General features: G+C 35.7%; 1 protein-coding gene across 1 annotated transcript in view; it reads left to right on the top strand.

The window, feature by feature from the left end:
* SMC4 (structural maintenance of chromosomes 4) overlaps window positions 1–15,828 on the top strand; it is a 37,149-nt gene continuing 21,321 nt past the window's right edge. Inside the window, exons 1-4 of the mRNA XM_009884411.1 lie at window positions 1–260; window positions 1,411–1,589; window positions 2,196–2,387; window positions 4,151–4,327. Of these exons, the coding sequence (XP_009882713.1) occupies window positions 104–260; window positions 1,411–1,589; window positions 2,196–2,387; window positions 4,151–4,327 (705 nt within the window). The 5' untranslated portion in view covers window positions 1–103. The remainder of the gene's footprint in view (window positions 261–1,410; window positions 1,590–2,195; window positions 2,388–4,150; window positions 4,328–15,828) is intronic.

Consider the following 15,828-nt stretch of genomic DNA (forward strand, 5'->3'; position numbering starts at 1 on the left):
AGGTATATTCCTTAGGGGATTGTAGTTCGATGCTTAGATCATGGGGTTTTCTTGTTTACGTTAGCAAAGGAGATATATCCCTTCTGTAGTTTGATTGCTTGGAATGGAAGGGGAACAGCCAAGGGAGATCATGCCAAGTAGGAGCACCAAAACCTCTACAGCAGCCCATCGGAAAGGCAGAGAGCCCTTAGAGGAGTCCACCAGTGACATGGAAGTGGAAAATGAAGGTGACAAACAGCTTGGTGAAGTACCTCCACAAGGTAGGTCCGAATATTGTGGTTCTGATGGTGTGTAAACTTTGAGTGATGGTGCCTGTTTAGCAACAAGGTTCAGTTGAATTTACCAACTGTTGCAGATAGGATTTGCTCTTTTCTCTTCTAGAAAGGAATATTGAAAGCCTTGACTCCTGGCAAGTTTAAACGGCTTTTGAAATGGTTGAGAGCTTGCAAAGAGTTAAAGTGTTTGGACCAGTAATTTAGTACAAGTGCAAAAGCAATTTGTAGACTTTTTCCTAATAAAGCCTATTTCGTATTCCTGATCTGTAACATTGTACTTAAGATTGTGGTACAACAGCAGGATTTTTCAAATTTATATGCAGCCAATGGTATGGGATTTCTTGGAATGGAATAAATGTCAAGTTTATTTACTTAACTCTTAAAATGATTTGACTTTCTTTTTCATGAAGCAGCGTATTTTCTTGAGTTTCCTGAGTTGAGTTTTTGCTGAAAATGTCTGGAAAAACAGCAGTGTGTGTCTGTTTAGGTAGCCAGATATGCAATTATTAAAGCAAGGTATTTGACAAATAGATTAATATGTTGAAATTGGTGGCAAATACTACTGTCTATTTGAAGAAAAAGTTGCTTGTAACTGTTGAAAAGCTGCTTTGCTTACAACTAGCTGATATCCAGGGGGCCAGTTTGTTTTCGTAACAAACTTCCTGTCTTTGCAGAGTAGTTGTGCTGTCATTACAGCTTTCAGAGCATTGTGCAGCGATCCCCAAATCTTGCAGAGTGACTTCTGAGCACGCTTGAAATGTGGCTTTGCACTTATTAATTAGAAAGACTTTGCCTGTTTCAGATTTGTAGGCTTATTGTGACGGTTGTAGCTATTGTAATTGCAGAGTGCCTATTAAAGTGTGTTAGAATAAGAATTACATAATGAAAGAAAAAACCCACTAGTGAATCGATGGGACATCTTAAGTATCTCTTTTTAAAGAGTTCAGTTCATGGAAAGAAGAATTTTAATTCCACTTAGCTCATTTTAGTAATTAGAGGCAAAATTACAGCTTTGGTTCATATAGAAGTTATGTTTGCTTTTCCAGTTGAACGTTTTAAAAGGTGTCTAGTCATTGGGAGCTTATAGTCTTTTTTTTTTTTTTCTTTCTTTCTGTTTATTTTGGATGGTTTTTAGCAGTCTCAAATGAGGTGCTTGATAATCGAAGTTTAGAAGAGATTTTGGGTAGCATCTCTCCTCCCCCACCTCCAGCAATGACCAATGAAGCCGGTGCTCCTCGTCTCATGATAACTCATATTGTAAACCAGAACTTCAAATCCTATGCAGGGGAGCAAACTTTGGGACCTTTTCATAAGGTATCTTTCTTTTACCTTAAGCATTTTTTAAATGAAGGTAAGACTTCGCTATGCGATAGTATTCCTTCCTGTATTTTTATGTTAGCTGATATCAAAATAACTGAAAAATATTTAAATTTTAGAATTACTTCTACAGTGATATTCTAAATTTTCATTGACAACAGAGAAAACAGTAAAGTGCAACTTTCTGATACTGTACAATTTTAATTTGTCAGTAAACCTTAAAAAAAGCACACTTTTCTCTTTATTTCGCTTACTGGAGAACTTTTAGGGGTGTGTTTGAAGAATAAGAATTATTTTTTAGTGCCCACAAGAGACTTACGTGGCTAATCATGAAACTTTCCTTGCGAACATGCTTGCTAAATGCAGTATCGCTTTGAGTTAACAAGTTAAAATTTAGAAAGCTGAGTTGAGGTGTGGGGTTTTTTTCTTAAATAAGTTGTACTGCTTTACCTTTGGCAGTAAACACTAAGCTATCAAATAGTCTGCAGTTTCATGCAGTAGAAATAATTGTGTTTTAAACTGTTCACAAATGAAGTAGGCGATGTACACTGGCCAGGATCTATTTCCCTTTGAATATCACCTTTTTTTCCTTCTATTATGCAGCGTTTTTCATGTATTATTGGGCCAAATGGCAGTGGAAAATCCAATGTCATTGATTCAATGCTTTTTGTGTTTGGGTATCGAGCACAAAAAATCAGATCCAAAAAACTCTCTGTGCTGATCCATAATTCTGATGAACATAGGGACATCCAGAGTTGTTCTGTGGAAATCCACTTCCAAAAGATCATTGACAAGGTATGTATGCTTCTATTCAGAACAGTGGAGACTTCTTTTTCTTTAAGGATTTGAAAACTTTTAATTTTTGGTTATTTTAGTTTCAGCCGGGGAAAACTTCATAGCATGATTAGTTTACCTTTGGGATGTAAAACATCAATCCGAAGTTAATTAGCTTAAAAAATTCCTCTATTGAGTAGTACAATTCTTAAAATATTAGTAGGGATTCTTTTTTTATTTTCTGCAAGACTAATATCTGGTACATGCCCGTTTTTAAACTATTTAGAAATATGTAATAATCATTTCAAGAAGAAGTCGTTTTAGAGTTGTCATCTGTTTTACCTCAAGTGAAAAAAACCTTATTTCTGAAATTAATAGGACCCCTAAAAATTTATAAGTCTACATTTGGACATGTTATGTATTCTTAAGTTTATAATATGAGCATATATATTAAGAAACAAAGCCTATTTAAGCAAAACTTTTCAAACCGTTTAGAAACTATTTTAGGTTATACAAATTTAGAAAAATATATAATGCATCTGAAACTTTTATTTACACTTTGTATACTGTAAACATGCCTGCAATTTTAAAATACATTTTTCATCTAAAATTCTGGACTTCACTTCCTACCACTAAATATTTTTGAACCTGATATTTTGTTTGAATGAAATAGAAAGTGTTGGCAAATTTTAGAAAATATTTCTTTAGCTTGCCACTTCATGTGTTGATAAAAACTTATGGACATTTTTGTTGATTTATTGCAATTACAATGCCAAGGCATTTATTTCTCGTACTTTATTTAAATTTAAATTTTGTGCACACATTCTAGCTGAAGTATCAACTATTGAATTTGGGGTCAGTCAAAATAGTGGGAAATGTACGTTGAAATTTCAAAAATTGTGTTAATAAGGTGACAATATATACAGCCTTTGAAGGAACTGTTTTAAAAGACAGGGTTTTTTTCTTTGACTTGATATACATACACACATACCTTTTGCTTGTATTTATAATAACCAGATTAAAAAATTACTATTTTTTTTCACTTGACTTTGTATTAACCTCTAGGAGCTAACTTTATGATCTAAAAAAGTTCTGCATATACTAGATACCAATTTGGTTATGCTCTTGGGGGTTAATTTGGGAAAGTGGTAGGCCAGTTTAGAAGCATTCATCAAATTTAACTTCTTAAAGTATAGTACCAGCTTTATTTTAGTTGTTGCTTTGTAGGTAAGTCTAAAATATCTTTTGAAGCTGATGATGTCATATTTGTCACATCTTTAATGTTTTGCTTTTTTATCTTCTACAGTTTCTCTTTAGAACTACTTAGTTAAAAGTAATTCCTTTTCCTAGCACTCTAAAAGAGGAGTTTAAAATGCAAATAGTACTTAAGTCATTCAAGACTTCCTAATCTAAAATTTGAAGGGTGGGATAGCACAGCCACTTTAAATTTGAAGTAGGCCTTTGCCTTTGTGATTTGAAGCAATGGTAAAGAGAATAAATTATTTTCAACGCAATAGCTTGTTTTAGAGGTGAGGAAGGCATAATATGAAGACCATTCAGTTTAAGCTGTTCGGGCTGATTTTGTCCAGTTCTCAAGTATTTTGGTTTTTTTTTAATATCTTTCTGAGATATGCAGCTTTAAGACAGTTCACACTTCTACTAGACCTCAGAGTGCAGTTGACTTAAAAGCTGAACATGATAGAACTTCTGTGCTTAATTGTGAAGTATGAGGTAAATCTGTGATATAGTAATTGTTTTTCTGACTTTGTTTTTCCTCAAAACAGGAAGAAGATGATTATGAAGTCGTTCCTAACAGCAATTTTTGTGTATCTAGAACTGCCTATAGAGATAATTCTTCTGTCTACCACATCAATGGAAAGAAAAAGACATTCAAAGATGTCGGTATTCTTCTTCGAAGCCATGGAATTGATCTGGACCATAACAGGTTCTTAATTTTACAGGTTGGTATATGAATAAAACCAATTTTAAGTAAAGCTGTATTTCTACTGGTAATTATAAAAAATACTGTCTAGGTTTTAAGTCTTGTGTTTGAGGCCTTAAAGTACTCTAGCAGCACATCATGGTTTGCATGCTGTAATAAAGATGCGAATCATTATTTGCTGCTTTAGAAATTTAAGGAACAGAAACAGTTGAAGATACTAATATAAATTTTTCTGTTAACAAATTTGTGTTCCTGACATGTGGATGAATAGAAGAGTTGTCATACTTGTTCCGCCCTAGCAGCACGTAAATATTGGCGTAGTAAAATAAACCTTAAACCCCAATATTATTGTGCTGCTTAAGCGTGGCAGAGATTCAGCAACTTGTTTATACTTTAGATAAAAGTGCATCAAGATTAACTTAAATCTTAATGATTCTACTGTTAAGTTATCTACAGCTCTTATATATAGACATGGTTTTACTGGAGAAGTATGTATATAAAAATTAACTGTGCATAAAAATTGAGTGCAAGAAAAAACCACATGAAGTGTACTTTGTGTTTACACTTGTTTAACAACTGTAGAGGACTCAAAGGATGGCAGGTTTATAGCCAATCCAAGCTATGTTTTTAAAAGCTACAGTTCACAACCCATACTGTAGAAATAATCATAGAATTTGTCAATATATCATCATTTATATTCATGTTTGAACTTAAAATTATAAGGCTTGCTGGCATCTGTTTGCTGTTTAAAAGAAAGGCTGAAGTGAACTACACTGATTTTTTATTTTTTTTTTTTCCCTAGTTTTTAAATAATAATGGAGAAATTTGCTTTGTGCCAAACAATTACTTAAAATGTAAATTGAGCTCAAGTACTTGATGGAAACATTTAAATATTAATTCAATTGAGTAACTATATCCGCAGTTACCTGTAATTATTTCACTACTGTTACTAACAGGTCCCAAATCTACTTTGAAGGATCGTGGCCTAGAAAATTAGTGAGCAGGGGGAGCCTCCCAAGGTCTGAAATTTTTCAATAGAGTTTATTTTAGGCCTGTTTTTGTCAAAGGAGCTTCCAGTTCCCCTCTTAAAAAAAAAAAAAAAAAAAAAATCAATCTAGATAGGTCGCTGTGCTTGCTTCACTTCCTCAAGCCTTTTCGTGCAGTCTTTTTTATAGTTACACCCACAAAAAGAGGATATATCTGTTTTGAAGTCTCCATGCCAATTAATTATTCCCTCCAACACTTTATTCCTGTACTTTCTGTTTCAAGATGGAGTGAGAAGTACCTCCAATGAAACAACTGTAGTAAATATACAGTTGTTCTGCAGTATCATTTTAGCAAAATCTTAAAAAGGGGGAGAATGCAGAGTCAAAAATTAAGCTAGGTAGAAATTATGGTGCAGAGGTATCAAAAGCTTAGTGTTAGAGACCATGCCCTTTTACCACTGGGAGGAGGGGAAGGGAACATTTGAGAGGGAGTATTGCTAAGCTTTATTTTTTTCCCCAAAATGCAATTTGTTTTCTTCTCCCATTGATCACTTCCCAGGAAGTTATCAATGAGGAGTACATACCTTTTCCTAAAAGCTTGAGTTTCATGCTTTCCTAGCTGTGCAAGGGAAATGAGGGGGACATATAACAAATATTAAGGCATAAAGCAATGGTTCCCATAATTTTTTTCTTTCATTCCACTAGACTCTGTGTGAGTAATGTCGTAGCATGAATGGCAGGGGAAACTGTACTGAAATTTTCTGTGTTTCTTTAGTCTTTCTGACAGGCAAGGTCCTTTCTCTTTACATGTAAGGTTTTGTGCCTTTTTAAAGTGAGATCTCCTGATTTGGCGATATGAAGTCGAGTGCTTTCTAGTTGGGAAATGTAGCAGTATTTTCCACATAATGACAGCAGAACTTCAAAACCCAAATATTAAAAAATACAGTTAGAAGTAAATGGGACCCTGTCAGAAGGCTAAGGCTGTGCACTACTATCACAAGGATTGCCCTTTTTTTCCCTAATGTTTTTCAAATTAAATTATTTAAAATTGTGAGGGGATAAGTAACAGGTTTATTTAGCTTTGTTCTTTTCTTGTTATAGCTAAACTAAGTTTAACTTGATATCAAGTCAGAGTAATTTCTTATTTTAAGCAAGTTATAAATCTCTTTGAATTTGACTGTGTCAGTGGGGTGTGATTAAAATATTTTACTTGTAATCTAGATTCTGGGCAAAAAATATTAATTAAGGATTATCAAATGCTGGTTTTGGTGTGTGACAGAATATTCACTAGTTAGTACTAAAGAAAAGGTGTAAGAGAACACGTCCTACATGTACTAACAAAACCTTTAGCTACTTGATTATATCTTGCTAGCATATTTATCATTACTTAATGGAAAATACGTGCTTTTTAGACGACTGCTTTATTTTTGGGGGGCTCTCCTAACTTCACCCCCTATTTTACAGTCTTTCTGACATAGCAGATTTTGGTGCCTTTTAGGATAAAATTGGAAAGATTAGGCCCGACCGAATTTTTTAGAAGTTGGGTAGGGTGTGATACAGGTACTTCTGCTGATGCCATACTGAAAATATTAAAATCAAACCACTTCTGTGAGTAACGTTACAAAAAACACCTGTGGAAAAACAGACCATTGAAGACTGAGTAGTTCTAGAAGTATTACAAATCCTGTGCCTGAACTAGCTAATTGAAAAAAATCTTGTTTAAAAATGGCTTTAGTTACAATGGGATATTGCCAACATTTAACAGGAGGAGTTTGTCACTTTTGTGATCCTTAAGTTCTTACACTACATATTTCGTGTTTTTAATAAATTGCTATACGCTTTTAGTACTTTAGGAATAGACAACTGTTCAGGGCATTTTTAATGAGCATGCCACAGTCTGAAATTGCAACAGGAAAAAAACCTCATCTTGTCACTTAAAAAAAAAAAAAAGCAGCTAAGCTCTGTTGTAAAATTTATTTAGCATCTTGCTGCTACTTTTCTGTCTTCCATGCCTAATGCCCCAGCTTTGGTAACTGATATAGCTGTAAAGAACATCAAATAAAATTACTTAGCTTTTCTCAAAAGACTTACTTGAACATCAGTGTACATGTACAGAAAACTTGTGTGGGTTTTGTGCTCTGACCGGGCTGGGCAAAACTCATAAGGTAAGTATGTTTGCTGTTACTCAATAGTGACTCCTCTGAATAGGTTAACCTTGAGGCCAGAAAAAAAAATCTGTCTCTATTCTGGCTGGTTTGCCTCTAAGGAATTATTAAATAAATGGGGAGGACTTGAAGAAATGTCAGTTCTGGACATCACAGGGTAGGCATGTCTGGGGAGCAAAGCAAACGGCCTGCGGACAGCAACCATTAATGCTTGCTGAAATTGGCTTTTGCAGTTTTTGAAGGTAAGAGAATTATAGTCAATATATACTTTTTAAAAGGAAAGTGGAATTTCATAGGTAAATCCCGTTCAGTGACTTTGCAAATGGATATTGTTGAAATGGTAATAAATAGCCCAGGACTTTTAATTTTATACTAAAAGACAGTATCATGGGAGCAGACTTCTATCAGTTGATTTCACCTTACATTAGAACCTACTTTCAAACCAATGGAAACTGTTTGAAGTAAATTTTGTACTCGTTATAGTGCTATTTCACTTAAATGCATTTGATAGACTTCATTAAAATCTTCTCAAGCAAGTATATAACAACTGCGGTGATTTTATATGTATGTATTTTTTGAACTGATTGGAACAGTATTTTGTAATGTACGAAGTCTTATCCTATGGCAAGATTATATTGCCAGAAAGGAAGTTTAGTCAAGTTTTTCACCTGCTGCTTTGTGGAAATAATGTAGGAGTCGCTCTTTCAGTGTATTGGAGAGGAAATGAGGGAGAGCAGATTTTCTTCTCGCTTTGAGATAAGCCAGAAGTTCCCAATTGTTGAGGTCTGCTTCCCTGATGAGGCACACCAACATTTGAGCTAAAGCACTGAGTGGAGCACAAGCTGAAAAGCTCTACTGGGATTATAAATGGAGATCTATGCTGCCAACATTGGTGGTGAAGAGAGGTTTGTTCTAGAAAGGTCAAGGACAGCTGAGCTGGAGTGGTAAGAAGAATTAAAGCAAGTGTGATAATATAATTGAGTAAAACTAGATTATTTGAATAAAATACTATGTAAAAATAGAAGCCTCACACTGATTCATAGAGTACAGAATCAATTTCACTGACTTTAAATATTAGGCTTTATGCTGAAGTGAATACAGAGCAGCATAAGATATGCTAATATGTCCGTGTGCAGTTTCAGTATGAATTCTCTTACACTATCAGAAAACTTACTCTGGCAATTCATATGATATCACATTCATATGATTTTTATTTTGCAACTTGCGACATAACATTGTAACCAATATTTATTAGGCTTTCTTCAGAAAAATAGGGAAACATGAAAAGTGGAGGGGCACTGTTGTAGGGGCAGTGTGTAATTTAGACGGATCAATCAAATAGCTTAATTAGAACATACCAATAATCTGAATTAAAACATTGTAGGTTGAGTTTGACAATGACTGACTTAGATTCCAAAGTGACTCTAGATTTGCACTCAGTTTGTATTCTTGTATTAAATACAAGAATGTCCTTAAGAAAGCTTCTAAAATTAGACAGATGTGCAAACAGCTTGACAAAGGCTACTTTTAAATTATTTCCAGAATGCAGAATAGTAGTTTTGTGCAAACAACTGAATGTTGTATAACAGGCTAATTCTAAGTTTTTCCTCATCTTTGGACAGTAGTGGCCTTGTAGATTTGTGTATGTGCATTTATTACTTATTTGACTTTCTTTATTTCCCACCTAGCTTATAACACTTTTCTTGGAAGGCAGAGCATGAAGTTGAGTACTTGATACTCTCTCCCCTTCTGTATTATATTTGTAAAACTGAAGGGTAAGAATGAAATATGACTGCAAGCATTAAGTAATAGCAGGAATAACATGGAATTGGAAAACAAAAAAAACACCCAAACACTGTTGTGGCTTACAAGAGCTGTATTACAGTCACATTTCCAGGAAAAGAAGAATAAGGTGACAGGAATATTGGAATAGCGTCCAGTGCCCGTGTATGTAGAATTCGAACTGATAGTCAAAACTTTACATGAAGAGAGGGGAGTATGGGCACAGTGTCAAAATAAAGTCAAACTGAAATTACTGTTATGGAAAATTGAAGATACGCACATTTAACACTTTTTTTTTTTTTCCATTCCTTACTGTACTCCCCCTTAAAAAGGGAGTGCTATCATTTTGGTAAAGTAAAAAAAAAAAAAAGTGAAGTGTGAGCCCTGTCATGCTAGTCCAATATAAGAAAAATAAAAAATGGGAGAGCGGTTGGAAACAGCGAAAGTAGCATACAGGGAAATGGAAAGACTCATCTCGCGTTGCTTTAGTGGCTCATATAAAATAAAAATGCAGTTTGGGTGCCTTTATAGAAGGGGGATTACAGAAAATATCCAGGAAGAAAAAATTGAGGCAACTAGTGTCAGATGCAGAAACTAAGATTTGTACAACTTCTAAGCTAGCACTTAGCACGCGATATGACAGGTTGATGTTTGTTACTACTTTTCCTCTAATTTTACTCACAATTGACTTTTGCAGCAGTTACAAGTTCTGTCAAACAAACATGTAGAATTGGAGCTGCATCAGAAAAGAGCCTTTTTAGTAGTAATTTAGTATTAGTGCTAATTCTAATGTCAATGTTCAGGAGTGGGTTAGAACAGAGGACCAAGGCAGGAAAAACAGTCATTGGAATTTCCCAAAATCACTTTTGGATTTTCTGTCTCTTAAATCTCGGTATAGAAACAGCTTTTATAGTAAACATTCTAAATGTTCTAATGTGATTTCTCCTTCAAGCAAATCCATGATGCCACTGGTTTCATGCTACTGGCTGCATAAGCCGTTGCTCTTCCTTACGCTGATGATGCTAAGAAGTTGTGCACACTGGGTGTTCAACTCCTGTAGCTGTCTGGTGAAATACTTGCAAAATCCTTTGTCCGCATTCCCCCTGCTCTGGGGGAGATGCTTCACTGTTTGAAAGAAATTGAAATATAGCTGTGTTCTATAAGATTAAAAATTTTAAACTTTACTATTATTTTATTATGAGAAGTTTGCCTTATGCCAGGTCAGTTCTGTCTATCCTTCCATATTAAAAAGTTAAAACAATTGACGTTGGGTATAATTTGGATTGATCAAGATTGATTTTCTTCAATAGGAGAAACAATAACAGATTTTGCCTACAGCTACTGTAATCCTCCACAAAACTTTGAGTTAGATGTGGCTGTTATAACAGCAAGTACTGTTTTCTCAGCATTCTGGATATGCGTGCTACAACTCGACTGCTTGCTTCAGTTCAGTGCTTAAAGGCCAAGTTCCATTGATCATCTGCTGCATATAAAGAAAACTCAAAGTTCAATGTGGTATGAATTTTTTAATAACTCCAATGGCGTTTTTTTGGGGGAACAAATGTTCATGGTTAATCTACTTCAGTCTAAAATTCAGTGTGTTTACACTAAATCTTTTTTTATATGTGCATATATAATAATACTGTCACAACCATTCCAAGACTGTTCATCTTGTGATACTTGACAACATTAAATGAAACCATGTTTTGACCAGTGTCTACTTTTGCCTGTCACTTACATGAAACAGAATTGTGTAATACTGTAAAGTTGCAAACTGTAATTCATTTAATGAGTTAATTTAGTAAGCAAATTGAATATACATATTTGCAGTATTAAGAAGTTACAAGATTGTTGTCATTGTGCTGTAATAGGTGTTATGCTTGGGATTGCAGTATAGCCTGCTGATACCCACCCATCACTCAAAGATTCTGGATTTATTAACAAAACTTCCTTTTATGGGTGTTTAAAAAGCCTTAAAAGCTAGTATGTTTCCAAAAGTGCTACCATTACAGTGAGACTAATAAAATATTGTTCTGAATTTTAAAAAGCAGTGATTGCCTTAAAAATATCAAATATCATAGCCACAGTTGTCATATGTAAAATTTTGCAAGTTTAATCCTGCAACAATTATCTGTTTTGACGCTAACCCCAGACACCAGCTTTCTCTCCAAATACTGTAACACTTGTGTTACAAGGCAGGAATTAGAAATGGGACAGACTGTAGTAGTTAGGCTTATTTTACTTGTCATTACTGCAAATGCTGGTAGCAAAAGATTTTGGAAACGGGGCTATCATCCTGTATTGATGCAGAACCCTGGCTATAGGTAGATTTGACAGCTAGATATGAGAGGGTAAATCCGAACGGTGAAACTTCAGGAAACTTTGTAAGGGGAAAATATCCAGGCTATTACAGGAGATCTTCCCTGTTTGCAATAGGCTTCCTTTGTACAAATTGTAGAAGTAAGAAGGCTTTCCTCCTGTCCAGCTCATCAAAGGTGCAGAAAATGTAAACAGAACGAAAAGCTTCCATAAAGGATTTGTCTAATTTACCGGTATTAACAAAATGTGTGATCTTTAAGCCTGAATTCAATTGATAAAGTATCTTGGAAGTTCCACAAAAGCTTCAGAAGGTGTTCTTGTGTTCTACTTGCAACAGTTGAAGTGGGAAACTAAGACAAATAGGATGTCCTGCTCTCTAAGGTAATGCCTCACTCGGTTTCTCAACCATGTGTAAAAGCACGGAAGGTTTTTCCAGTATATAGTATTGCATCTTCTAGATAGTATGTTCTCTAAAACTATTCCTTATGAGCAAAACCAAATGCAAATTTCAATTCAGTTAGATGTACATTAGTCAAATTCAAGAGTTGAGTAGTGTTGAAGAACTCCACTGCCAAAACCCCCTCCAAAAGCCAAAACACAACTGCACCAGAAAATTCCCCTCAAAAAACCACCCGGAGTACCCAGTACTCCCCCCTGAGAGTGCAGAATGTTTCCATCTATTGGATTCCAAGCTACAAAATTTCCTTGCTCCAATACGTGTTTTAATATGCCCATGGTTTACTGTGCTTCAGAAATGTTCTTGGAGCGTGGGTTTTAACGCTCAGAAGTCAGTCCAGTTTGTTGGGTTGTAGAGGATCATGCTAATCTAAGCCAAGGTTTTCAGCACTTCGTTTTAAAGCTTCAGATTAAGACACCAGAAATTGACAACCAAAATCCTGGAAAATTGTTTTTACCTACTTGCTGCTGTAATTATTTTGTGGAATACTGCCAAAGTTGATCTGCAAATGTTGCATTAACAGTTTAGTTGACAAAAGTCATTGTGTTGCAAGACAACTGTCTTCAAAAGTTATTTTTCCCAAATTTTCAGGGATGAGAAGAAGAGGCAGTAATTGGTAAGCAAACATCTTTCTCTAGAGGTTTTTCAGAAACCACTAGTCATAATGAAGGAAAGTTTTCACAAACAAAGAGGTAAAAAATTGTTCCTTTCTTCATGAAGAGTTTTAAGGTTGCTGTTTGTAATCTTTCAGCGTCAAAGGGTTTTGCTAGCCCTGTCTTGTTTCATACCAGAATTTTCAAATGGAATCTGAAGGCTGTATTCTGAAACCCCATAATTCCAGTTCCAGCACTATCACAGACTGAACTATTGTGTGCAGCACAAATTACCAACGACTGCAGTTTGTCACCATTTAAGGCTGGATAACGTCAGCATTGGGATTAGTGCGTTCTGCCACTCGGATTTCTTAGCTTTGGAATTAGCGCTTCAGCCCACAGACCCTACTGGTTGTAAAGGAAGGTTGCCTGGAACATGATGCTACTGTCTGCCAAGAGCAACAAACAGGAGTTATCTGCAGAAGTGAAAAGTAGTATCCTGTTTCAAGGCTAGCGGTAAGAGTTGCAGAAAGGCAGCTTAATGAGTAGGTCAAAACTTTCCTTTATCGAGCAGTTTGATAACCTTGTTTAAAATCCAAATCTCTATATGCCAGAAAACACTGGATAAACTCAGATTAACAGCTTTCTGTTCTGAGAGGATCAGCTGTTACAACAAAAGAATGTGTAATTTTAGAGGAAATAGTAGTACTAGTTTTAAGAAACGAGGTAATAAAAAGTTTAGGGGTTTTATTGTCCCACCTTTTGAGGGCTACATGGGAAGTGAAATTCTTACCCTTCACAAATTTGCTGTAGGAAGTTACATACAGCAATGGAGCGTGGTTGTTTCAGTAAGCTGCCTGCACTGTTAAAGATGTGCTAGTCCTACTGAGAATTTGGCTAACATGAATACAGAAGAGTGTGTGTGCAACACAGACTGAAATTTGATGAATTCTGTCTATAGATGTCTTACAATAAGTGTACAGGGTTCCTAATGTACTCCTAGGCTGCAAGTATCGCTTCTACTGAAATGCACAGAACTCAAAATAGATAGACGCTGGACTTCGCAGCCTTGTAACGTTAAAATAGTGATAGATCGTGCAGATGGTGTCGCCGCTTCTGTTGCTTCATCAGACATCTTTATGGGCACCTGCCCCCGGCATCCTCCTGGGCTGGAACACAGCAGGCATGAGTGGTCCCGACGCTCCTGGCCAGTGTGTTTTGCACTGCTGCTGCACCCGGTGCTTATGCTGATCCTCTCACAGTTTCCTCGACTGAGGCGTTGATTTCAAATGGTTAACTTTACTATGAGCAATTCAAACGCTTATTTTTGAAGGCTTTTACAATTTACTTCGAAACTTTTGTGCTTTACTTATGCACAATAGAAATTTAAATTTGGACAATGTCTGAAACACGGCACTGAAATAATTCCCCTCCTCAAGCGTTCAGCTACGCAAGGGAGGGTGGAATCTCCAGCTTCCAAGTTCCTTGAAGTTGCTCCTCATATTTTTCACTAGAGGAAGTGGCTTTCAAACGCAAGCGGCTCTTGCCCTTCTTTCATAACTCTGTAGCCTGCTGTCAAGCAAGGTTCCTCGTGATTTGCCACAGCTGTCAGTTAACTTCATTGCTTAGAAATTTCTCCACAGATAAACTTGTGTTCTCTATTAGAATGTACCAATAATTGTTTTCTGGTAACTAAGCTGAGGCATTCTTAGAAACTGTTATTTATTATACAGCATTTGAGCTGCCTGTCTCTGCCTAGTGACGTGCCAACATCCCAATGACAACTTCAGTCTGATGTAGCGACTTCCCACACAATGCAGAACCTGAAATTGGGTTTGTAATTCCATTTGGAGTTCTTGCACTGAGTGTACAGCCTTTCCAAAACACCCAGTGCATATTTGATGCTTTTTCATACAGAAATTACTTAACTTTTGTGGATGTTTCGTTCTTTGTTAGCTGGCTGCCAGTGTCACCAATGTCTTAGTGTTGACATCCATTTTGTTTTTCTTCTCAGCTAAATAGAGGATTTACTTTTTGTTGTTCTTGCACATCACTCCCTCTCCTCTCATGAATTGGTGCCTGTAAGCTAGAGGGAGATAACTGAGGCAAATAATGGAAGAGATTTCCTGGTGGTCTGTTCTGAGACTTTTTAAATTTAGGTGCAACAGCTACGTTAAGCATGCCCAAGCATGTTTTCTTCCTTTCAACAAATGTCTGCCTGCTGCTGCCTTAGTTTCACTTTCAAAAATGCTGTCCGTATTTTGAAAGATCTTTTACTAGATAAATGAACAAGGTTGTATTTTTGGTTTTTTTTTTACATAATTCAGATAATGGGTCGAGTAATAAGCACAGTTAAAATGTTAGGAAATAGTTAAATCGACTGTCAAGTTTCAGGAGAAGGCAGAGTTGTAAAATGTCTTTTTCCCCTGTTAATCATTGTCATGACTACTTGCAAGAAGAGCAGGTACAACTTTTACGGTCTCCTTTATCAGTGTAAAATACCTGGAGACCTTTTCATTTCTTAATGTGTGAGTGGGCTAAACAGATTTCTTAATAGATTAACTTGGTAAATAATATAAATATTAAATAATAATACTTATTGAGTTAATAATACTTAACTGAATAAGTATTATTTATTATTTATAGTTAATATATTCTAAATGTTTTCATTTTTGCCCCTGATAAGAAAAGAATCCAAGAATTTAAGTAGGTAGTCTGTCCTACATCTGTTCACGTAAGAGGAAGAATATGTAGTTCTCCAATTGCTTGTTTATGGTGAAGTAGAGGAATTGCATATAAAATTGGCAGTAGCCAGCCTGACCAGTTAATTCACATGCGTTATCTTCTCAACAGTACTCGGGTCACTTCAACTTTTCAAATTGTTATTGCATGTATGGCCTATACTACTCATTAGTTATTTACTATTTCATTAAACATTGTAGTTACATTCCGTTACATTAATGAGCTATGGAGAACCCTCACAACTACGTTGTCATCTTAGATGGTTGTGGCTTAAAGATGGTTAATTATACTTAGCCACATCGTTAAAAAAGTCGACTCGCATTCCTTGCTTGTCCGTAATTCCTGTGTTAATCCAGGGCAGTTTTGTGCTTTACAGCTGCACCTAACTGCAGGCATGTGCGTGCGGTGTAGAAAATTCTTAGACTTGATGCTCAGCGCCTGAATTAAATATCTTTTCTGCTATTGTTTTTGCATGG

This window comes from Charadrius vociferus, unplaced genomic scaffold, assembly GCF_000708025.1.
Source record: "Charadrius vociferus isolate BGI_N301 unplaced genomic scaffold, ASM70802v2 scaffold104, whole genome shotgun sequence".
In the NCBI taxonomy this organism is placed as follows: domain Eukaryota; kingdom Metazoa; phylum Chordata; class Aves; order Charadriiformes; family Charadriidae; genus Charadrius; species Charadrius vociferus.